Source organism: Leuresthes tenuis, unplaced genomic scaffold (genome assembly GCF_036924035.1).
Source record: "Leuresthes tenuis unplaced genomic scaffold, fLeuTen1.0.hap1 SCAF_18, whole genome shotgun sequence".
Lineage (NCBI taxonomy): Eukaryota > Metazoa > Chordata > Actinopteri > Atheriniformes > Atherinopsidae > Leuresthes > Leuresthes tenuis.
Genome location: NW_027325372.1, coordinates 7,944,393 through 7,969,083, shown reverse-complemented (window position 1 = coordinate 7,969,083; position 24,691 = coordinate 7,944,393). Strand labels below are relative to the sequence as shown.

The 24,691-nt window shown below is 42.5% G+C and overlaps 2 protein-coding genes across 2 annotated transcripts; both read right to left on the bottom strand.

Annotated features, from left to right (window-relative positions):
- Positions 1-614: 614 nt before the first annotated feature.
- On the bottom strand, positions 615-5,189 carry pdia8 (protein disulfide isomerase family A, member 8). The gene is made up of 13 exons (XM_072370636.1): positions 4,933-5,189; positions 4,550-4,628; positions 4,345-4,462; positions 4,159-4,266; positions 3,845-3,974; positions 3,466-3,579; positions 3,239-3,364; positions 2,375-2,557; positions 2,077-2,185; positions 1,798-1,926; positions 1,425-1,504; positions 1,275-1,332; positions 615-1,183 (listed from the first exon to the last, which is right to left on the bottom strand). The coding sequence occupies exons 1-13, from the start codon at positions 5,094-5,096 to the stop codon at positions 1,094-1,096; spliced, it is 1,488 nt and encodes a 495-aa protein (XP_072226737.1). The 5' UTR covers positions 5,097-5,189; the 3' UTR covers positions 615-1,093.
- A 768-nt stretch (positions 5,190-5,957) lies between these two features.
- Positions 5,958-23,110, bottom strand: gon4la (gon-4 like a). Its single transcript, XM_072370619.1, has 26 exons — positions 22,642-23,110; positions 22,198-22,460; positions 21,782-21,999; positions 21,151-21,225; positions 21,016-21,066; positions 20,885-20,938; positions 20,485-20,580; positions 20,317-20,409; positions 19,626-19,781; positions 18,538-18,748; positions 18,325-18,426; positions 15,853-15,893; positions 15,019-15,131; positions 14,749-14,935; positions 14,516-14,602; positions 14,022-14,199; positions 13,388-13,538; positions 13,139-13,286; positions 12,942-13,058; positions 11,427-12,287; positions 10,302-10,394; positions 9,970-10,167; positions 9,747-9,890; positions 8,440-8,705; positions 7,947-8,049; positions 5,958-7,847 (listed from the first exon to the last, which is right to left on the bottom strand). Exons 2-26 carry the CDS (start codon positions 22,433-22,435, stop codon positions 7,734-7,736), a joined length of 4,095 nt encoding a protein of 1,364 aa, XP_072226720.1. The 5' UTR covers positions 22,436-22,460; positions 22,642-23,110; the 3' UTR covers positions 5,958-7,733.
- Between the last annotated feature and the right edge of the window lie 1,581 nt (positions 23,111-24,691).

The following is a 24,691-nucleotide window of genomic DNA, read 5'->3' as shown; positions in this document are numbered from 1 at the left end:
CCAAACAGTCTAAAAACTGATAACCCTGCAGTCAGCATTGACACCAAGCCGTTCTGCTACAAAAAGAGACTAAAAATATAGAATGAAATGTGACATTTTGATGTAATTTTTCATCCAAAACTAAAAGTTTTGAAAAGTTTTAGAAACATGGGTGCTTAGGCCCAAGTTTCATAAAACAGGGGTCAAAGGGACACAAACAGGACAGATGCAATTGTATTTATCAAAATGTAGGGGTTCTTCCATAGCCTATATTTTTTTTAATGACCTACAAACAAACCAGCACCTTGCTCTTACCCTGTAGGATGAATCCGTACACAATCAATTAAAAAAAATCTTATAAAATCTGTCTGAGTAATGACATCTATATAAAATTGGTAAGTATCTTCTAACATCTTAAAATAAGTAAAAACGTGTCTTCCACTTTCACTAGATAGCTCATAATTTTCTTTTAATTCACTGATCATTTTAATGCAGTAAGATAAACATTTTAATAAACCCTGTAATTTGTTATGTGAACAGGTTTTGTTTTGTTAATAATCTAAAGTGGCCCAAATGCCATTTTCTTTCATTGCTAGCAGCTAAAGACTAAAGAAATCAGTGTCAGAACACTGTCATATGACAGTCATTGTTTTATTAAATTGTCCCAGTAGAGATTCTCTTACAGTAAAAAGGCTCAGAATAGATTTCTGAATCATTAAACATCTAACAGTTTCACACAAAACGTACAAACAATCTCTGCTGAGGTTCAAATAAATAAATACAAAAAAGCACCAAATACAGTTTCCACAGATAAATAAAGAAAGAAAAGTGCATTAAGGTTTAACAATAAATTAAATCAAATTCAATAAAAAAACAGTGCATACCAGATGGCTTCATAATTAAATAAATATATCAATCCAATGAGGCGGTTTTAAGATGAGCAGGTATTTTGGGGATAACTGAGGAATCTGATTGGACTCATCAGCCAGCAGACGTCCTGACTTGTCTCTGGTTCAGGTCCAGGTTTGTCAGCCGAAGCTCTTCTCCCCATTTATTGTGACAGAGACCAACAGGTTTTTATCTCCGTAAGTCAGTCCTGATTAGTGGGTGACTGTCACAGTTCATTCCTCGACCCACTGAACTTTAGACTGTGAGTTGCCTCACGTTTCAGGAACTTCAGGAAGTCTTTGAGCTCTCGACCACCCTGGAAATATGCAGAAGACGCCATGAGATGAAAAAAGATTGACCAACAGCCTCGTACTGAAGCAACTACAGCTCATTTATCGCTATGTTACCTGGTATCGTATGGGCTCGTCCTTTTTACCCACCGGAACAAAGTAAATGGTTGGAAACCTGGAGAGGGGGACAGAGAGACAAATTAATGAAAAATAAAGACTCAATATGCGTCTCTGTTCGAAGTCTGCATATAAAATCTCCATCCTCACCCTTGGACATCGTAACCAAGCGGAACGTCGTTATCGACAGCGTTCATCTTGGCGATGACGATGTTTGGATTAGAATACAACTGAGGACAAACCAAAGTTAGACATTAGTGTCGGGGGAACTGTGAGATCAGAGAAAAAAAACACTTAAAGGCTAAACTAACTAATTCACCTATTCTAACAGTTGTTCTGATACACGATTTTATCCAGAATCTGGTCCACAGTGAAATACTCTGATCAACTGAGCTTACACAAATCTTCTATTGAGGGTTTCAGTTTAGTTGGTGTTACAGAGTTTTCTGTTGATGTTGGTGCTATCGCAGGACATTCAGGACTTAATGGTAGTAAGAACGTTAAAAACAGTGAAGCTCTGTACCTTGTCAGCCAGTTCTCTGTAGACAGGCTCCAGTTTCTTGCAGTGTGGACAGGTGGGAGAGTAAAACTGGATCAGGGCATCTTTATTTGGATCATTAACGATATCATCAAAGGACTCTGCAACAACTACCTGTGGTGTAGACGACATACAGAGGTCACCATGAGACATTTTGCCACATCTTCTTTCAGTCTGTCCTTCTCTTCTTTACAGGACATTTTTCTTATCAAACTTGCAAACAAACTATGAACCGTTCAAACGTTTCCACACAGCTCATCTCACCTTGACAGTAGCAACGTTCTTCTCGGGTATGGGCTCTGATTTGATGTAACGTTTGAGACGACCTGCAAAATAATCTTCCAGAAACCTCTCCAGCGATTGACCATCCCTCCTAAAACACAAACACCACCTTCAACTAATCTGATTACGGTTCTGTCCAGTAGCTGACATCACTGTGACCTGACAAGCTCGATTTGGGATGTGAAAAGGGTGACACAACCTAAAATACTGAGACACAGAGAGTGACAATGGATAAATTCAACTTTAGCCTGATGCGGCTGCACTCAGCCCTGTTACCTACGTGAACTCCTCCCTCATGATGTACTTCTGACCCAGCCTGGTCCGGATTGTGACAAATGGAAGCTCTCCTCCGTCTGACATCCCCAGACCGAAGTCATCCTCCAGCTCAGGCAGGAAGTCCTGTTTATTGGCTACTGAGAACATCAGGCCCCGTCCAGTGTATTTAGATGCCACCTTCATCACCCTAGCAACAAGACACATAGAAAAGGGGTTTAAATTGACCTGCCCTCCTGTCATCACCTGTACATTATGTCAGAGCATGTCAACCTGCTGCTGCAACCATCAAGGACCTGGACAACTAAAGTCACCACTATTCTTTGAATACCAAGCTAAAAGACTGAGACAAGTAAACAAAGCCATGGTGATGTCCACCCTCCAGGATGGAGCTCAGACATGAGTCTTTTTCAGAAAGTAGGTGTGTCCGCTAAAGAGTTTCCATTAACACTGCCTGTGCTCCAAAATCAAACGGCAAGAGTACAGGGGCCGAATACTGAAATACCAGCTTGAATAGTAAGGAAAGCTTGTGACTGCCAGAGACTGTATTCTTTAGTAAACTTTGAGAGGGAAACGTAACGGACGCATCCCCTGAATGCACTTTAAATTCAAGCACAAGCTTTCATGGGGTTGTCTCTTCGCTGACGGTGAGGACTAATTAAGTTTGAAGCTAACAAGAGAACACGTGATGAGGATACAAGGAAAAGACTGATTGGCCACCCATGGATCACCCAGTTCTCCTTTGCCCCAACCACAGAAAGGTTTGTACCACATGCTTTGAGATCCTCACCCATCCTTGAGCCAGCAAAAGTCGGATCAAAGATCCACCTGTGGTTCTCACAATCAGCAAGCACACCTGTAGGCGTGTTACCTGTTCCTCCAGTAGTTGGACCCCCGGACGTTGTGATGATAATCCAAGTCATAGTACGCCGTCATCAGGTCACGAACTCTTAGACGATCTCTGTTCTCCATTGTCATGTGAGGACAAAGGCCATAACTACACACAGACAGATGGAGAGACAGACAGGTAGAATGAGGCAGCAGTTCCTGTGATGTCCATCGGATGTAGCGGTGATGAGTGAAGTGAAAGAGTCTCACATGTGATCTCTGATGAAGCGTCTCAGAGAGCTGATGGTCAGATAATCTTTGAAGACAACAACACGGTCCTCAAATGCACTGGCGAGCCTGGGAGGTCTGAACAGGAGCACACTCCTGGACAGATAAAGATAACATGCATGCATATATAATACACAAATGTAATACACAGAAGGATAGCAGACAGTCTTCAATCCCACAAATAGTGAATGGCGATTTCTATAACATATCACAAAAGTTGCGCTTTCTAAAGACAAATAAGAATAAAAGAGGAAAATGAAACTACAAAACAAAATGGAACAAGAATTAAAAATCACACAAATCAATAAAACAAAAAAAATCAAACACAATCTGTAATAGTTCTGCTCATTTGTTAACTCACTCAGAGTCAACGCCGTGCTCCTCAGCTATCTGCAAATCAGTGATGTGAGCAAATCTGAACTGTTCTCTCAACAGACCTGCAGCCATTCGAAACTCAGCCAGACGAGAGCTGTCAGCGCCTGAGAACACACCTGACACACACAAACCACGTATCAAAGCGATGTCAACTCATCAAATATGTCTTCCTTCAACCCGTAAAGACACATAAGTTATACTGGACTCCAGATCAGGTGGATCAACAAAATGTGACAAACACCTCACAGTCCGGAGGCCGGATTTGTGTAAGTGACTCAGGCAGTGAAACATCAGTCCTACCAACAATGCTCGCATCATAGTTGTTGACGAAAGTCTGGAGGTCCTCTTTAGTTTTCAGGTGAACCGAGTCCGGTCCAGTCTGCTTCTTCATGTACTGATAGATCCCATCTGAATACACACACATGCATAATTACACACTGGTGTCTTTCAATCTCTGACTTTATTTATTTATTTTATTTTCTATACCTGCAGTGCGGGGTCCGTCATAGGGGGCGGAGTCTTTGCCATACCTGAAGATCTTCAGAGTGGGATAACCCGTAACCCCGAAACGACCACAGGTCTCTGAGTGAGCGGTACAGTCCACCTGGTAGAACAGTGAGAGACAGACAGGACTGACGTCTACTTTTGTCTATGTTAACAACTATAATAACAGTAAGGAAGATGCTGTTACCTTCGCTAACTGAACGGTTCCCTTCAGTCTAGTTGCCGCTTTCTCGAATTCTGGAGCTAATTTCTTACAGTGACCACACCTGAGAGGAAGGAAGGAAATAAGCATGGAGATTAAGAAATTAAGGGAAAAAAAGGGAAATAAGAGAAAATAATGCACAAGGAAAGGAAATAAGGAAGCAGCAACAGAGGTACAGTACGTAAATAAGGCGAGACAGATGTAGTGGAGGAAGAGGATTAATTAAGGATGAATTGATGAGAAATTACAGAGGGGAATAGGAGGTGAGACGGAGGACAGTAAACACACCAGATTACCGCAACAGCAAAACATACAGGAAAAAAAAAATCACTAGTTTTAGAGCCAGCAATACAAAGTCGGTCCGTTACCATGGAGCGTAGAACTTCACCAGCATGGTCTCGTGCTCAGTTGCCAGATAGTCGAAGTCCGCGTCCCCGAGCTCAAGCACGTCTCTACGCAAAGACATGGCGACAGGGAAAGAGGACAGTAGCGCCACCGTGACAGCGGGAAGCAAGCAGACAGCCGCCACCATGATGGAAACGGAGGAGTCGCGGAAAGAGACAGAAAAATAAAAAATCCGGACACCACGGCAACTGCCACAGAGCGAGAACGGCTGCTACATAGAAAGTCAAGATATGCTTACATGAACAGACTTCCGGTGACCAGTTTCAAAATGTTGAATATCTTAAAAAAACAATCGTATGTATTTAGAAGCGCAAAACGGGAAATCGTGCTTCGATATTTAAAATGCGGTCATTTTTCTAAACTCTGAATTCATTTAATACAAATAAGACATAGAACCATTCAGTTTTTAAGTCAAAAGGGAAAACTCCCTGCTTTTATTTGAAATGTTTGATCTTTGTATTTCCGGTAGTTCCCTCTAAAGCTTGACTGTTAAATGTTTATTCAGCTATCAGAAGAAAGGCGGGACGTAAGGAGAGAATACCGGAAAGCTGCTCTCTTATTGGTCCAAAAGCAGGTACAAGTGATGTGATGTAACCATGTTATTGGTCAAATAGCTTGTCAATCCCGTGATTTCCACCGCCTCCAATTTTTATGAATGAGATGGTAATTGTAGCTGAGAGAGTATTGGTGTTTTTTTCAGCTCGACATCTTTCGTGATAAAAAAAAATATATATAAAAATAAGATTATATTCACTAAAAGCACATTTTCTCCAAATCTAATTATTTTGAATTGTATTTGTAGCCACTATAAATTAATACATAATAAATAAATAGAGAAAAACTGATAAACTGGTAAACAATTTGTCATTTACAAAATGTATTTGGACAGTTTATTGAAATAAATCTGCAAAGTTCTGAAAGAAGTACATCAATTTTATGTTCAGGGGAAAAAAAAGATATGTGTAAATAACAGGACTGAACACAGACATTTTAAAAATGTAAAAAAATCTTTTATTGAAGTCAACTTTCGTTTGTCCATATTCAATATGAATAAACAGACGTTTCAACAAAACCTTCACAGAACGTTGGAAAAAAACTACTCTTTAGAAACATGTAAGTAAAGCTGTTAAGACACATGAGAATTGTTAGGTAATTTCACCCCTGGGGAAGACAAATGATTTTAACACATAAATTACTTTTACTGCAGAGCAGCCTGTCTGTAAAGTTACAAAGAAAGAAAAAAGACATCTTGATCAAATGTGTTTGTTAATGATGTACATATTAATAAATAAATATCAGTTTAACTTGTGATAGCTATTGACATCAGCCCCAAACAGCTGAAGCTGCGCAAATCTGTTCAGGTTGAAGAAACAAAGACTGTTTAAGGCAATGAGGAATCAAAAGCCTGAAAAGCAAAGCAACGGTACAAAATTTATACTGGTTTCACTGGTTTTACTGCTCCGTTGGTGCAAAGTTAAAAAACGCCACACTGACAAACAAACAGCAAAATAAATAAGAATAAAAAGAGCAGCAAGTGAAGCCGAGCTGAAGTGAGTCAACCCTTGCAGAACAGAAGTTTGATTTTTTTTAAAGTTTTGGAGGATCTTGTTGCTTAACATGACTTCATAGAGCCCCGCCCCCTCAGTAGGGTTACAGGAGATAAATTAATAATACATTACTATTCAACATAAATATGTCCTCACCAGCCACACAAGTTTTGAACAGAAAAAAAAAGTTTAACTCTGAAGTCACTGTGTGAAACTGCCCCAGAGTCTGAGGTCTTTAAAATCCTCCATCATTCTAGATAGGTTCTGGAAGATTCAAGGGAAACCCATCTATCCCAATTACTTCTGCAAACAGACATCAGAGGGACTTTTCCAAGAGTCAAACTGAAATCACTCAAAGTAAATTTCTATCAAATCATATGACCATGTGAATAAGACCCAATACTATCAAATCTAGCACAGCTGATACAAACATTGTGGATGGACTGAGGCAAAAAAAAAAAAAAAATGTTGTACAACAAAGTGGATTTGAGTAGCATAAATACAGCAAAGGTATCCCAGAAACCTTTAAATTCCTCTGTAAGATCTAATCTATTGATTTGTACTTTCACAGACATTTGAGCAAGAGGATATGTCTAAAATTTTAATTCTGCCGATTTATCTAGAGCCTGAAGTCTAGAACAGGCAGCTCACTGAAGAATTGTAGATCAACTCTGAATCATTCAGTGAGTTCACAGTGACCGGAACCATTCAGATTAAAGCCCGGAACAAGGGATCCATCCTATTTCAGTATCCTGACAGTTTTATGGTCAAGTCCGATTCACGTAGTTTACTGAAATAAAATCTTTGGTCGTTCTAAGAGATCAGTTGTCATACTTGACAAATAAGAGGTATTCTTATTTTGGACCCTCTGTATACCTCTACAACGACTTTAAACATGTTTCAGAAACGTTAGCTGGGAAGTCTAGAACAGCTGTGGAACCCGAAGCAACTCATTCAGATAATTTTTGAAGTCTTTACCTTCAACTAGGGTCAGCTTCAGGGAGTTTTTGGGTCATTCGGATGAGATCTAAAATACTACTGATTAATGGGCTGATGTTTTTGGAGTGAACAAGCAAAGCGGAACACCTTTATCCGGTGGTCGAACGCCCTCTGTGAAACATCGCAGGTGTGATCCCACAGCAGCACATCTGGATCAGACTCAGCTCTGATGTCCACTTTTTGTGGTGGGTTAGAGATCTTTGAGATCGGTCCTTCGCTCAGTCTGGGGCTGCATCTTCTCGGCTGATTGGCTGACCCTCTTGGGACGAGGACGTGGAATTTTTGGATGCAGAGTGGAAAAGCTTCATCAAGTCCTGGAAACGAAGTTGGACCTATAGGAGGCACAAAATCATCTTTTAATTTTTTCTAAAATGTAAAATACAAATGGCATCTTTCTTTTGACAGACAAAGATACTCTACCCCCCTCTCACCTGTTGGACAGTCTTATTTCCCAACTGGGCAGACACCTGTCTGAATGTTTTCCGACTGGCTCCTCTCTGCTGGCAGGCCGTCAGGATGGTGCGGTCTGCCTCACTGAAACAGAAGGACCAGTTTGCTGTGAACTTACGAATAGTTTCCAGCAGGTTTCCTTATGTCTCTATGTTTTTGATAAATGATGTGTGACATTTTTAGATTTCCATGTATCTATCATTAATATAATTTTTTTTAAGCTAGCTAGCTCCTGGTCTTTCCATTAGTTGGTGGTTTGTCTAACCCAATAACCCACTGCATCAGCTACTGCCTCAACTGACAATCATTGTGGTTAAATCAGCTTCCACTAAAAACGAAGTGCATCTGTACTCTTACCTTTATGTTAGAAGCATTAAAAAGTGAATGCTGGCCAGGTAACAAAAACCTGATACACTGTGTTTATGACGTCTTATAGAACATTTGTGTATTACAGTGGGTGTGTTTTGCTCTGACCGGGTCCAGACGATGACCTTCTCTCCGGTGGATGTCATTGTGATGTTTTTGGCACAAACTGCTTGCCGTTTCTCTTCGTCCTCTTGGTCACTTCTTGTCTGAGTGTCGACTCTCTCCCAGTTTCTGTCAGGAGCCTTCTGGGTTGCAGAATCCTCTTTCGTGGTCTCGGTGCAGGTTGCTCTGGGGGATGAGCAGGTGTGGAGCTGCTGGAAGAACTCCTGGACTTCTCCATACAGGTCGGGATGGTGTCTGAGCAGAGATGAGACCTGACAGAAGAAACCAGAAGAAAAAGAAAGAGCTTTTAAGATTAGTTCTCTCCGTTTTCTCTACTGAACTGAAACGGAGGTCCAAATATTAGAAAATCTTCTTGTACAAAGCACCTCCCTGAAATCACGTGGTATAAATAAAAGGTGCACTGGTTAACCAGTTGGACCAAAAGTAACGGGTTACCGTGAGGAGCAGTGCAGAGCCATGTTAACTGCATTGTCCACTGATCTATTTGCCCCGTAGGCAAACTACAGGGGGTCCAGCAGGTCACTTGTAAGGGACTTCAGGAGGTCCAACACCAAGCGTTCAAAGGACTTCATAACTACAGATGTCAGAGCGACAGGTCTATAGTCATCCAGTTCTGTGATGGAGGATTTCTTGGGAAGGAGGAGACTTCACACAGCTCCAGATTTATTGAAGAGCTGAGCTAATATTGCTCTACCAGGTCTTTTAAAAAAAAAAAAAAAAAAAAAAAAACATTTTTCCCAACCACAGGTTGGAAATTGGAACAGTTCTGAGGGTCACTGAGGTGAACTGCAGTAGACGAAAATCTAAATATTTGAGAGTAAAACTGCATGTATTTTTCTATCAGTTTGGTTTGTGGTAGTCTGGCTTCAGTTTACTGTGTGTAGCCTAGTGGTGTGAGCTCTCAGGCTATTGAATGTCCTCTCATATAGTACTCAAGGTACTTTAAGGGTTATTGAGAACTACCAATAAAAACGTAGACCCTGCAGAGGAGAGGGACAGAGTGTGGTCACTAATCCTAAAATACATCAGTCTATATAAAGGTGGATATTCTTGGTGAAAAAAGGTGCTGCTATAATGTCCCTCTGTCTTACTTTAACCAAAGCATGTCAAAGACATTCAATTCAGACTTCAGGAAATTGTCTAAACTTGTGTGAACAGCCTCTAATAAACCGATAAAGGAAATCAAACCCATGAGACAAATAATCAAATTTTCCACATTTCATAACTCAATTTGAATTGTGGTTTAAAGTCATGATCAGCTGATTGCTGAGGATGTGAGGGTCTTTATCTACCTTTTCCATGTCCTCAGATGATGGGGCGCAGATTCCCTGAAGCACAGAAACCACCTGCTGGTAGAGGGAGGTACTCTCTCCAAGGCTCTGTCCAAGTTGCCGTAGAAACGTCCTACTTCGTTCAAACAGCTGCTGCTCCAACAGCTGACAGAGGGGAAGAAGAGTTTTAGGTCTTTGTCCAAATCCGAGTTAAATCGTGGAGAGTCACTGTGATGTCACCTACCAGTCCACATCCGCGGGCTTGTCTGCGGCTCAGGAAGGCAGCAAAGTCCTTAAGCAGCTGAGGCCACGGTCGCAGCAAACAGCTCAGTCTGTCATATAAAACCTTGGGGGCCTTCGGAGGAACTGCTGCTGTAAATTCATCCAAAACCTCCAACAGCTGCTCAGAGAGACCTGAACACACCTGCACTGCTTCACATACCTGTGGAAAACACAAAATCATTGCTGATAGCACACTGGACCAATCACATGGTAAATCAAGATGATATGAGATGATACTACTACTGAATAATAGCTGCAGTAAACAGGGGAAGGTGTGTGTGTTTGTGCTCTTACTCTTTGGAGATAATCCTGAGCAAACACCATATCTTCCGATTCCCTTTGATCATCTTTGTCATCATCTTCAGTTTCTTCTGATGACAGCCTCTCCTACAAACACAGATTATATCTTTAGTCTAAAGAAGGAAAAGCTCCAATTTTAACCCCTGTCCTGGTTGACTCGTTGATCTTTCTGCTTGTGAAACATCAGGTTTGATAACACGGTAAAAGTTAAGATTGTTAAACACTTTTTGTTTTGTTTTGTTTTGTAGCACAGATGGTTCAGACAAGCATCAGATCAAAAGTCTATAAATGATTTATAAATGGTTCTCACCCTATAACACCTCTCTCTGTGCAAAACACAAGTTTGTAACTAAAATCAAAACTGTGAACCATATGGTGCAGGTTTAAAGACACATTTTCATTTCACACATAAGCTTCAACACCTTCTACAACTTTAAAGAATGACTGAAACGAATTGTTCCAAGTACCAATAAATCATCCCAGTTTTGGATGATGTTTGTTGAGTTGAGCAGTGACTCACCAGTAGTCTGACTACTGTGACTATGGGATCCATGACCATCTAAAAATGAATATCCAGAATAAAATCAAACAGACTGCGTTGAAGTTCTTTATATTAACTTTCTGCTTCAACCGTCACCATAACCATGTCTGGGCTTCATGTCAAACTGGGCAGCAAGGTGGTGCTGCTGTTTGAAGACCTTGTATGCATCTTGAGAATAACCCTACTGCCGTTGGGTCATCTATGAGAGGGTTACGTTCTTTTTTGAGACCCAGGGGCTGAGAGAAACAACAGCAAAATTTAACCGTTTCTAACCTTCAAAAATATGGAAGTAAATAAAGTTGTTAATTAACTTATATATTGTCTGGTGTAGCAAATATCTGCTGTACTTTTATTCCTATTCAGCTGTGTAAATGCAAATGTTTTGTTGTAAATGATACTGTAAGTATATATCTTCCAATCACTTCATTCAGAACGTTTACTTGCAAAGTTAAGTCACAGTCACTGGGTTTCTAATTGAGGGAAACACGTTTTGACCCTTTTATTACTGTTGTAAGGCGAGTCTAGAAGCAGCAACGCAGGTCATTAATCAACATGCATCTGAAATGAAAATGTCTGACCTGAGGCTGGATGACAGATTCATCTGAAGACGTTCCTCCGTCATCAACGCCTTCATCTTTTTCTCCCGCTTTAGATGGAATCACAGTTGCTTGTTTACTTTCTGACTGAGTTTCCTTCAGCTCAGCCTGGTCGTCATCACAGCTGACACTTCCTGTCGCGCTGGGGGAAGATTCCGACAGAGCCAAGAGTACATCGCTCTCTTCCTCCGCCTCCTCTTCTTCTTCTTCATTATTAATTTTGATGACATCATCTCCCACGTCTCGAAAGGAGGCGGGGCCTTCAGGAGGAGGATCAGTGGCTTTATTATCACTCCTCCTCGTTTCTCCTTTGTTCGTACTGGGTTTCCCTGCAGCAGGAGGAGTGGCAGACAGCCTTCTTCTCCTCAGTCCTGCCAGTGTCTGACAGTGGCGTCTGATTTGCTCTATGGTTTCCACGGAGATAGTGGAGGTGGTTACACTGTCAGAAGGTGTATCTGTCCTGGTCAGGAGGAGGCGCTGGAGGAGGACTCGAGGAGGGCTGAGCGGTGTTGGATGAGGAGGAGAGGGGGAGGCCATGTTGACCGGACCGTCAGAATGAGGGTAGGACTCAGACGGAGGGGGAGGAGGAGGAGGAGGAAGTGGAGGAGGAGAAAGGGGCTGTGGCCGCGCAACAAACCCGATACGTTTGAAGTCCAGGTTGTCCGGGAGGCAAGGTGGGTATTTGGTCCCGGGAGGGAAGCTGTAGGTGCTGGAGGTGGAGCGCAGAAAGGCCAGGTGACTGTGACGGACCTTTCCCCTCCTGCAGGACGGTGGTGCCTCAGGGCCAGAGCCAGATGGGCTGTTAAAGTGTTTGATGGTTGGATAGATGATAGGAAGGCTCCGCTGGGTGGAAACATAACCAAATATATTTGTCGTCATTTAATTCCTTGTAGTTAGCAAGTATAAAGAGTTTCCTAGAAAAAACAAAACAAAAACATTTCCAGGATACAAAACTAACCTCTTATATGTGACACTGTGGCAGTAGCAAAAATCCGTCAAACTAACTTCATGCTATAAAACTTTCACTGATACAAACATATTTCTCACCATTTTCCACAAATGTACATGGAAAATAAAAGAGACTTAATGTGGCTCATTTACTATCTTATCAGTTGGTAATAAATTCAGTTTATCTTTCTAAAAATTCTCATTGAGAATGAAACTTCCTTCAGCACAGAATGACGCTCCACTTTGTTGAAGGTATTCTTTAATTTATAATAAACAACACCCGATTTTGAGATTTTTGGGGCAAAATGTCTGGGGAAAAAAATCATTTTTTTTAGTAAAATGTTACTAGAGGAAGTTTTTTTCTGAGGCTGCATGATATCGAGTCAGGATAGAAACGGCAGGAAATGTCTCGACTCAAACAGGAAGCTTTTGCTGGCGAGATCCCTTAGCTGTGTTTTGTATTTTCCAAAATCTTACTGCCTTAGATCACTCTCTTTGTACTGAACAGCAGACAGGTGCTTTAACCATGCAGATAAACAGCTGTCGTACCACGAGCCAAAGAGGCATGACGCTCTCCTCTCTCTCCACAGGTGGGCGTAGCTCTGCTGGATCAACGTGACGGCAGGCCACCGGCATCGACCACAGCACCTGCTGATACCTGAAGGTCTGCAGAAGACACAGTCGTTCACACTGACCCAAGTCACATGATGGTCCAGTAAACACGCGTGTATGTGTGCATGTGTTACCTTAACAATATTGTTGGGGAAACCAGGTCTGCAGCACTGCAAGATTCTTCGTCGGACCTGCACCAAAGTTTTCCTCAGCAAAAACTGAGACACTAGCTTTGGCGGGTCACATGACCCCTCCATGTTCCTGAGGCCGAGCACCAGCAGGCTAATAAAGCACAGACAAACACACGTGTTCAAATGGATTTGTTTCGTTTTTTGTCTTTAAATGAGACAAAAGAGTTTCCTCCATCAGCCACTTTGTTTTACCAGTCTTCAGCTGGAGTGAAGGCCGCCGTCCTGCGGGGGCAGTACAGAGCGGGATCGAGGCTAGCACAGGGGAGCAGCTCTGGGTAGAGGAACACTGGACGAGTGGCAAAGAGCCAGGCCAACTCAGCCGGCAAAACGGGGAAACAGCGCACTGACAACAGAGAGACAAGGTTACAATTACAGCCACGGACACCTCACTGCTGAAATAACTAGACCATCAAAAACCTGTTTTTCCTAACAGCCGAATATTCTGACTTTGTAAAACAAAATGTAAAACTTTTTAAAAATAAAATAGAGAAAAACATGATGGAATCAAGAAGCAAAAAATAAAAAGTACTTTTTGAACTTTGTTTCATCTCCTCTGGCTTCAGTATACATTCTTATAATATTAAATATTTAATCAGGTTCTAACTGTCTCAGGGAGAAAGTTATAACTTTCTGTGGCAGACACATCAGCTTTACAGGGTAGAGCCTTGTCATGGACCATTTTCTTCAGTTTCCACCAAACATTTAACCTCAGATTGAGGTCCAGACTGTTTGATGGCCATGACACTGAGTGGATGTGTCTTTGCTCAAGAAAAGCTTGAACACTCTTTGCTCTGAAGCAAGGGGGTGGTGGCTGCAGGCCACTCACTGTGTCCTCTGGCGTCTGGTGCCCGGTGTTGCGGCTGGTAGCTGATGGGAGTCTGCCGCAGCTCCTCCAGCAGCTCTAGTGCCCCTTGCAGGTTGGAGGCTCTGAAGGCGCTACAGAAACCAGGATGACCTGCAGACCGGATCAGCTCGCCCCTCTGAGCCAACATCTCTACCTCAAACTGACAGATAAGTTGCCATAATAACACAGAGGGTTAGTGTTTTACAGGTGTTTTAGGACTTAATGTGTTGAAAGACATACAAGATGAAAAAAAGATTCTGTATTTCACTGACAGTGCTTTCAAACATCATTTAGCCCTTGGTGTTGGGAATAAAACTGTCAGTAAACTCCAAATTACTCAGTTTAAGATCAGACACAAGCTATCTTTTATCTTTTTTTTTGGTAATGTAGTTTGATGAGTTCATTTTCAGCACAATTACTAAGAACAGCTGGTTTCTTTCACAAAACAAACATCCAGATGATACAGTGCGAGTTACCAGGAACTGTCTGGTGGTCTCAGCCTCACTGTGCAGTTTGGCGACAGGTGAAGTTAACAGGTGAATCTGAGTCAGCAGCTGGACATGCTGAGATCGACAGAGACACGCAGAGTGAGAACTGTCAACATATTACCAAGCTACATCAAGGAATTACCTGACATAATATAACCCTTAAACTTGTCATGAGTTAACTGGATGGATTTCTTGCCTTTTCTTAGTCTTTATACACGTACCTGCTGCAGCTGCTGCTGAAGTCTCTTCTTCTGCTGCACATTCAGCTTCAGTGTGTATGGTTCCTGACATTCTGCATGTGTGTTGTACATCGTGTTTGTCTGCCGTCTCTTCCTGATCAAAGCCAACTGCTGCTTCACCGTACGCAGCTCTGTGATTGGCTCCTCTGGCTCATCGTCACCTGGCCCTCTGAGACAGATACAAAAAGTCAGCAGGACAGAAACACAGATGTCCGACTTTGTGCGCGTGCGTTATGTTGTTGTGTTACGCACATGTGCTGGTCCTCGAGTGTGTGTGTCTGAATAGTGTGCGTTTCCTCCGATGGCTCCTCCTCTTCATCGTGGCCCTCATCATCTACTTCCTGTCCTGCCAGGTCCTCTTTCAACTGAGGTGCACAAACAAGCCAAAACAGACACGATTAAACTCCAGGAGCAGAACGTGTCTAATATCAGAGTGTTAATCACATGGTTCTGGTTAGTGCTGATTAAACTTTCTATTATTATTAGCAGTGAATCATAAGAAATGAGTGACTGCAGTCATAAATATGAGGAGATTTTTAAAATAGATACAAAAGAAAAAAAAGAAATGTGAATTATGCCATTGACTGATTTGGTAGGTGTATAAACCAGACTGTGTAGTGTCACCAGAACATGGCGGTAAATGTCACATTGCTAGTGTTTGTAATTCAGAAGACGTTGTCCTAAACAGGGAAAAAAACCTGTGGTGGACATTCACAAGAGGAATTACTTTCATTGCTGGGAATAACTGAGATATAAATCAAATCTGGGAAGATGCCAGTCAATCATGTGAGTTTACCGTTTGCCAGCTAAGACACAAAACATCTGGTGAGCCACATCTAAGCCATCTTCGAAATGAAAACTCAGAAATGGAAATAGAAAACAATCCTGTAAAACAATCCTGCTATGACTCAACTACAAAGTCAATTCAGAGTAGAAATCTGTAGCTGGTGTCTCTGTGGACAAACTTCCCCACAGAAACAACCGCCAGCACTGGCTGGAGGAACTCGTGTAATGAGTGCTGATGTCCATGAATGTGTTTTATGTCTGGGATCACTGCAGGTGTAGAACATGAGGTGACGTTTGTACCGTTTCAAACAGCTCTTCCATCAGCTCGTTCACCTCCTTCTCTGGAGTACAAAAAGACAACACGAGACAGACCATCAGCAATTAGACAGTTTATAAGCAGAGTTTCCCTCAGACACAGCGGTGAGGTGACATCTTTAACTCTGCAATGCTAACCAGTGAAATGACAGGAAATACAGAGACGGACATTCAGCAGAACAGGACAGAAGTCCCACGAACGCCATAAACTTCGTTTTGAAAAATAACAACAAGGTTCAGGAAGAGATTCAAATGAATGAGAGATGTTTAAGCTACAATTATTACTGTGAAGGGATTATTTACACTTCACTTGTAACAATAAGCCCACATTCCCAGTGACCAGGGGCCTCATGTACAAAGACTTGTGTGGATTTCCTACTGAAACGTACGCTCAAACCAAAATGCCCTCCAACATACAAAAATATCCAGATGTATCAATGCGTGCGCATGCATGAATCCAAGCACATTTCGTTTGCACATCCCAATTAACGTGGAATTGAGCGCATGTCAAAGGACCTGACTCCTCCCTGTCCACGCCCCTACTTAAATATGCAAATAATATTTAAACGAGCCCCGCACCTGCAATTCCTCTCTCTGCACGATCAGAAATAAGGAAAAAAGAATGAGTAAGACGGGAAAAAGAATAACTTAACGGAAAGCGAGATGGAGGTGCTACTTTCTGAAGTGGAGGCAAGCAAAAATGTGCTTTTTGGCACCCTGTCCTACAATATAAGCAGCAAACGTAAGATGAGTGGGTGGGAGAGTGTGTGCGAGGCCTTTAATGCTGTGGGGTCTGAGAAGCGCACACAAGCAGAGGTGAAAAAGAAGTGGTCCGATATTAAGGTGGATGTGAAGCGGAGACTGGTTGCCCACCACCGAAGTGTGGCCAAAACAGGCGGAGGAGGCTGTTTGAACAGAGAGTCGGCACAGCTATGGCTGACACTGCTCTCTCAGGGGTGGTGGGTGACTCTGATTACCCCCAAGGTAAATACATGTTCATACAGTAACCTATAGTGAAGAAGTGCACTGGGGAAAATGTGAGGCTGATTAAGACATTTCACACTTTACGCACAGGGTTATTAACATTTGCACACAGAGACAATCAGGGGCTTGTTAGAAAGATCTTAAGCTGTTGTTTCACCAGCAAAAAACAGCAAGTTACTACCTTTAACCACCAACTATGATGCTGTGAAGACGGGATAGAAATTGGGGGCAAACATGCTCAATGCATGTCACGGGTAATAATATTCGGACAATTACACGAATAAAGTTACTCACCAAGAAGCCACCCATCGCGCACAGTGCCAGCTTGTAGTCTGTTCCCAACAATTATGTTACTGAATGTATGAATCGTGCGTTGAACCAGGCCACCCCCACAAAGCATTTGCACATCACATACGATCTGTACATTGATGGAATGAAAATGTTTCCTGTTGATATACAAATTCATCATGTGATGGCGCTTTTATAGCACTGTGTGTTCAGTCGATAACTCCGATTACATTAGGAAAACCGGCTCTCGGTTGAAATTGCGCTTCAATGTTGGCCTGTTCAACTGCATTATGGGAATTTGATATACGTGCTGAGATGCAGATAATTCCGTCCCACTTGACTCGGCTCAGGGTCGACTGGCACAGTCCCAATCGTTTGGCCAGCTCCCTCTGGAATGCCTCAGTTGCTTAAACTCCAGTGTGCACGTCACCTGTGGCACGAGCAGCGCATGGCTCCTCGCTGGGTTGCGTTTCAGCGCCGGCCGCAGCTCTGCCCAAAGTTCCAGGAGGATTGCCCTCAAAACGGCTGATGAGCCAGTTGTCATCATGTGCCAGCAAATCCTGTCAGTCTCTGAACACACGCTTTCTTCCAATTGCACCATTTACAATGTCTTCCAATATCGCTAAAGCAGCCATTGTTTTCAAATGGTATGCATTGCAACACTGCGCATGCTTTTATATCCACTCGTGTAATTGCAGTGACGTGTGTTAATTGTTCATCAGTGTTAATTGTTGATGTGTCTCAAATGTGCACATTACTCATTCTGAGGACAAATTGTGCTCACATTTATGTATTATAACAGTTTCCCAACATCACCTCTAAGTGTCGCCAAAGAATCAATAGCTGTAGAAAAGTGCGTATGCCAGCCCTGAAGTTGGCGTGAGGCACTGCACATTTCCACGGTCATTTCGCTCTTGATACATCTGATCGTTGACGTGAAAAAGTTTGTACACCTCTTTTTTGTGCGTATGCACCCTTTGTACATGAGGCCCCAGGAGTCCAGCTTCAGTGGAGCTTTAGAAGTGATGAATAACTGTCATTGTATTTTAACACTAAAGTTTACAAATATGAACTTTAATTAATTTTCTCAATCATATTATCAAGTAACAAAGTGATCCCTTCAGCTGTAATCACTACCATTAAACCCCCCCCTCATCATTTGAGTGTTTTATTGTGTGTACTGACTGGTGATGCGGACAGCCTTGTCATCACGGTAATCCTCGAGGTCTGGTTCATCGATGTCAGCCAGGAAGTTGTACTCTGGATCATCTTCATCATCACACTCCTCTGGTAAGGAGACATAGTGTTGAATTGAACAGCTTTCAGTGATTTACTTCGTGGGGATCAGGTCTCTGTCTTACAGCAAAGTTGAGTTCCCACAATGAGACAAACACTCACCTTCGTTATCCACATCTGAGGTCATCAGGCCTCTCAGCCAATCAGTCCACTCCCTGTCCTCGTGGGTGGAGCTGGAGTCATACATGTCTGGAGTTATGTCGGGAGCTCGGAGCGCCGCTTCCAGCTGGCCCAGCGGGACATCCCGAAGAGGGCGCTTGGACCGAGTCCGGCACGCCATCACACCTGCCTCGTCCTCTGACTCCGACAAAGGCTGATGGAAAACAATAATTTGTCAGATATGTGTATAGCTTTTTTATTCACTTTGTTGTATTCTTTCCTTCTTGTTGTTATGTTGGAGACAAGTTCGCTTAATTCTAGCAGCTAAGATCAACCCACCAAACGTTCTCTCGCAGTTTCTCATTCGTTAGCAGCACTTTGATTTACAGGTTAAAATAAAGTTAAAGTTGCATCTGTACCAGCAAAATTAAACTCTTGCCCGTTGGTGGTTAATATTACTCTAAATTACAGTATTGTCCACCCTTTTACTGAACCAAACAAATTTTCCCTTTCTTTTAGCTCTCTTTTGGTCTCCATCTGCTCCTAAGGAAAGTACTTTCACATCTTAGACTTTTTCTTTCTGCTGCATGCAGCTGATATTTTCCTTTGAGAAAACAGTCTGAGCTAAGTTTGACAGTTTACCATTTTCTTTACCATGAAATTAAGTTGGAGGACAAAAAAATACAAGTCAAAACCTGCTCTACTGTCAAGTTTATTGATTTACTGCTTTACAGAATTACCTGCCTGGTGGGTTTTATGGTTTAACACTCAGGCTTAAAATTATACCAACTAGTCCTGAAAATGAGTAAACCAGCCCTGTAACCTTTCTTCTGGTAAAACTCTACATATAGATTGTTAATCATACTTTAAAACGGGCTATAAATATCTACCTTCTGAAATCAAAGCTATACCAACTTGTCCTGAGGTTTTATTAATAGGTATCTGGGTTTTTCTTTCATTATTGATCCTGCAGCTATAACCAACCAGCATTAAATTTCAACCAAAATACCTGGAAAGATTATATGTCCCTTTGAGTCTTCCAAGTGATTTTAAAATTCAAACCATGTTAGTTCCCTATGATCTGCACTTACCTGGTAGGGCTCCAAACAATCAGCCAGCTCCTCTTCAACAGCATGAAGCTTCTCCAGGAAGGTGCTGTCAGTCACAGCTTTCGGGGGCAGGGCTTTGGGAGGAGGGGGAGGTCCCATCGATCCCGCCTTGAAACGTCTAAACCGAACTCGAGAAGTCTGAAAAGAGGGAGGGGGAGAGTCATCAAGGCATCCGTGTTTTCGTGTGGCCACGGAATAACCAAATGCAAAAAGAGGAGGCTATGTACGAGCCTGTAATCAGTCTAAAGAAAATTCCAGAGGTATAAGAGGATGGTGATTCTCCTGCAAAGTCTTTATTTTTGCTCCTTGTCATCTTAGACACTTATTTTGCACGGTTACAAAAATCTGAGCTGCATGCGGTCAACTGCAGAGGGACCTGCTGGACCACTGAGGACTATGTCACACATTCCTTCCAGCCAAGAAAACAGTGAATTGCTCTCCTAAAGAAGTCCAAAGTAGCAACAGCGGGATGCTAAAAAATCTACAAGGATTCTGGGGATTTTACTCCATAATACACAATTTTTGCCTGTGACTTTTAACCGATTATTGAAAATGTTCCACTTTATTTTACTGACCATCAACTAATGGAATAATCAGGCAACATTTCTAATTCATAGAATACAGCTTTAGTCCCATTTCTTGTGCTGAAGATGTAAGACACAGCGGCTCTTACCTGCCAGGGGCTGCAGCTGTCCTCATCCGCTCTATTCAGTCGACTCCCTCTCGGAGATGAAGCTGTGCTCTCCATGTCGCTCTCGTGGAACGTCTGCACACAAACCAATCAATAATCAATCCCTGATCATCAGCGTGAAACTGTGCTGCAGTCACAGCAGAGTCTCACATCTTCAGCAGTCTCGTCCTCCTCTTCTTCATCCGGACGATATTCTTCGTCAGAGGAGTCTTCCTCGTCCAGAGGGATGTCCACAAACTGAGGAGCCTGAAAACGAACGTTCAGAGAAGTGACTTTAAAGTGAAGCTTCACAGAAATGTCTCACAGCTTCACTTCAGTTTGAACCTTAAATGATGGGACCAGGCAAAGAAATCTGAGCTTTAAAAAAGGTATTTTTATAGTTCTTCTCAGAATAATGAATAATGAATTACGAATGTGATATTTTGGTTAAACAATACAAAATGTTAATATAAAAAACAAGTTTAAGTGTAAAAAACAAACTAAAAATTATTCCAGTGTTTTCCTCCAGGCAATAAAACACACACAGATGTTGTATCTGTTGTGTTTTTACCTTGTTAAGATCGCTGCTTTTCTTGATGGGAGATATGTTCCAGGTGGGAATCACCTGAGAGGAAACACAAACATCAGAAAGCGGATTTTGCGCTGAGATTTACATTTATCAAACTCTTTAAAGAAACTCACCACTCCCTTCTCCACCACTTCTTTAAACTTGGATCGAGTCATTTTAGGTTCCTAAAGAGGAATAAATGCCATTACCTGTCAAAACATTGGACTGTTAACATTAATGTGCTCATTGGACGTCAGTATGAGACTCACAAATGGAGGGACCGCCTCGGTCTCGTTAATGGCAGCTTTCATCATGGCAACCACGTGCTCGTTGGTGATCACTTCCTGCAGGTCAAATATCAAACTTTAAGACTCAAAACACAACTGTCGTGGATGTCATCATCAGCGTCGGTGTAACATTTAGCAGCTCTTTGTACAATTTACACCATCACAATGAATGAAAACAAAAATTTATTTAAAACTTCCATTATACATTATGTGACAGGATTCTATCATGTTCTTTAAGTGATCATGTTTAGGGTTTTGCTTAAGAACTTAATTTTCTGAGCAAAAATAAAGAATTCATAATAGTTTCAATCTCTTATTATGCTGTTTTGCGTTGGTCTTTGGAGCAAACCACTTTGGAGCAAACCACTTTGGAGCAAACCACTTTGGAGCAAACCACTTTGGAGCGAACCACTTTGTAACATTCAGGCTACAAACTGCCTCATCCTTAATATACTGACCTTTGAATTCATGTATTTTTGACCTAATATCTATTATCTGTATTTAGATTAATACAAATGACAGAAAAACAGAAAAAGACAGTGTGACATATTCACAAGTAAATAAATACTAATCAATAACCCATCCCCAGATGTGTTCAAGTAGATGAACTCACGTGAATGATGTTTCTGACGTTCACGGTGGTCAGATTGTGTTGTTTGGACTTTGTCTCCAGTGACTGATCCAGCTGTCTATCAATTTCCACTTCCACTCCCGTCTCCTCCTCTGTCTCTGAGGCCCTGCGCCGCTCATCCTCCTCCTTCTCATTCGATGTCCTCTTCCTCTTTTTCACTGCCTTCCTCCTCGCGGCCTTCACCTCCAGCTGACTGTCATCTGAGACACACAAACATTTCAGTCATCAGTGCAAATACCATCAGTGTTTCAGAAAGTTTATCCAGTCTTAACTTCACAATTTGAGGTTTCGGACCTGTTTTACAGTTCAGGTCAAAAGCTGCTTTAAGTTGTGTAGGGAGGAAGTGAGACCCCCCACAAAGCCATACTGACTGACTGAGAAGTGTATGTGTGTGTTACCCATAGTGATGACAAGGCTGGAATCTGTGGTGTCTTCCTCCACCAGCAGGTAGCCATCTTCCTCCTCCTCACTTCTTGCTCCTTCAGAGGCTGGAGGTGGCGGCGGCAACAGTGAAGCATCATGGGAAGTGGGTTCTGGCGGTGTAAGGCTCTGGGCAGTCCTGAAGCTGCTGGTGTTGCTGGGAGATTGTTGTGGTTTGGACGGGCTTAGTTTGAGACGTTTGCGGACCGGGTTCATTGTGGAGAAACATGACCTCTAACCTCTATGAAAACGGCAACGTCAGACAAGGAAAAAGTCAATGAAACTTTAAATTACATTGAAAAAAGTGAGTTGATCTTCATTTGTTCAAGTTCTGCTGAATGTTAAAGTTTTTGTCTGTGGATGTACACATGTAAACCCATATTTTAATAGGTAAATTACTAACACTGCAAGGGTTTACTTACTGTTAATGGCAGTCGTACTCTGAAGCTGTTAAAACGGTCCTGTTAAGATCAAAACAGTTGTTTGTGAAACTCCAGCAGATCAAATCAGTTGAAATCCTCAGATACACGCAGGCAGTGACGCGGAGCAGTCGCTTCACCAACAGCCGTCGAGCTGGTATTACCCGTTAGCTTCAATTAGCATCTGACCGTTAACTCACGCCGGGTCAGTGTTTAGTCCGCTTTGAGGACCTCCTGATTGTCAATATTCTCCAGCTAGCCTGCTAACACTTCCCCAGTCGACTAGAAGCTAACGTTAGCGCGAGTCCACTCCTTCAGACGGCAGTGGACTCCCGGTGCGTGTGCCCGGTCCAGCAGTACAAATGGGTCCAGTGTCACTTATACTAACAAGAATCTTAACGATAGCGCTGCCTTGCAACTAATGCACACTTACCGCCACAACTATCAGACAATTCTGCCTCCAAAAACTACATTTCCGGTGTCGTAGCAGTGACGTGACACCCGTTGCGGAATGTCGTCACACATTCACCTTTTTAAATTTGTTTTAGACGAACACTTTAAACGTTTATAAATTGTAAATGAAAATAAAAATATACACCTTGGAATTAAAAAAAAAGTTGTTAGTTTGAACTGCAGTTTATATTTTATTTTGAAATTAACTGAAGCTAAAGGTAATAATGCATTTTAAACTACACTTAGTCACAAAAATGAAACATCCAATTTAAGATAAATCATGCACACATACACCAACTTTTATGCATTTTCCAGGAAACCAAACTACCAACTGTTCCAAAACAGGAATATAGCTTTACGAATATATTCGCTACGGGAACATTATCTCTCCCTCTCAGTGTCAAATTCAGAGATTAGCGGGCGGGGGAAACAAAAATATAAGAGTCTATACTACGTTTACAAAGGAGAAAGCGGGGATTTTATCAATAGTCAATGAGCATGTATTGTTTAAACAGTTACATTTTCCTCTTGTTCGCACCGCGTAAACGAGTCGTGAAGTTAATTTAACTGCGTCTGATGTTTTGCTACCATCTGCTGGCCTCAGGTGCTTCTGCAGTAAACTGGTCTGGAAATCGACCCTGTCGGTCTGAGTTTCATTCCAACTCCAAAACAAGACCCATTGCGTTTGGTAAAAGTCAGTTATAGTAAAGTGGTGATCGTGTTCAGTCAATTTTCAACTGAAAGTAAAAATATATATGGGAGCCCGTGTAAAAATATAAAATACTTTATTTGAAATTCAGCAACAATTACAAAACTAGTGTCGATTTACATGTTCACCCTCTCGAGACTGGTCTCTTAACATTAACGGGGGACAGCAATCCGGGGTGACGTAGTCAGGACCTTCAGAGCAGCTGCAGGTTTCTTCAGCTCCTTCATCACCTGTAGACCAAAAGCTTTAACGGGCCGCAGGCTGACCCGCAACCTGCCCGCAGGAGGAGGACTTCCCGCTGGGTCCTCCGGGTCGGGCTGAGTGACGGTCACCTTCACGGGTTTGTTCCGATGAAACAGAGACTGCACCTGGCTCGTGGACGGGCTCACGGCACGGAAACCGTGAGGTGTGGTCACCTTTCCCACGTGCAACAGGGACGCTGCTGGTAGCGTAGCCGCGCCCGGGTCCGAGTCAGACTCTGCAGCAGGAGCGGCGGCGGCGTCGCATCTGGGACGTCCATTCCGGAATGAAGGGAAGCGGAACAAGAACCGCGAGGAGGTCCCGTAGCTTGTCGGGGTTCCAGGAGGGGTTGCGCCCGGCGTATCATCTTCGTGGTCAGATAGGAGTCTGGTCCGTTCCGGGGAGCGACGGTGGGGCCAAGGAGAGCCTATGTGAGGACTGCGCGAAGGGATGAAGAAGCTCGGGACCCGCTCCGGAGTCAACAGCAAAGCCCTTAGAGACGATCCGGATTTAACAGCCGACATGATGCTTTAAACTGCGGATAGAAAAGTGTCAGACTTTAAAAACACTCAGGTTTAACACATCCTTCAAAAAGTAACACGGAGTTTTGGCTTACTTACAGAGAATTAGTCTAAACTTTCAAACTGTTTC

What these genes read in the sequence shown, in the direction of transcription:
- pdia8 (XM_072370636.1), bottom strand. Translation starts at nt 5,096, where the DNA reads ATGGTGGCGGCTGTCTGCTTGCTTCCCGCTGTCACGGTGGCGCTACTG. An exon ending in ACAGAGAACTGGCTGACAAG is followed by an intron (nt 1,505 to 1,797) that starts GTACAGAGCTTC and finishes GTTTGTCCTCAG; the next exon opens with TTGTATTCTAATCCAAACAT. An exon ending in CTTGGTTACGATGTCCAAGG is followed by an intron (nt 1,333 to 1,424) that starts GTGAGGATGGAG and finishes CCCCCTCTCCAG; the next exon opens with GTTTCCAACCATTTACTTTG.
- gon4la (XM_072370619.1), bottom strand. Translation starts at nt 22,435, where the DNA reads ATGAACCCGGTCCGCAAACGTCTCAAACTAAGCCCGTCCAAACCACAA. An exon ending in ATTGTTTGGAGCCCTACCAG is followed by an intron (nt 18,749 to 19,625) that starts GTAAGTGCAGAT and finishes GTTTTCCATCAG; the next exon opens with CCTTTGTCGGAGTCAGAGGA. An exon ending in TTCAGCAGCAGCTGCAGCAG is followed by an intron (nt 14,603 to 14,748) that starts GTACGTGTATAA and finishes TGTCGATCTCAG; the next exon opens with CATGTCCAGCTGCTGACTCA.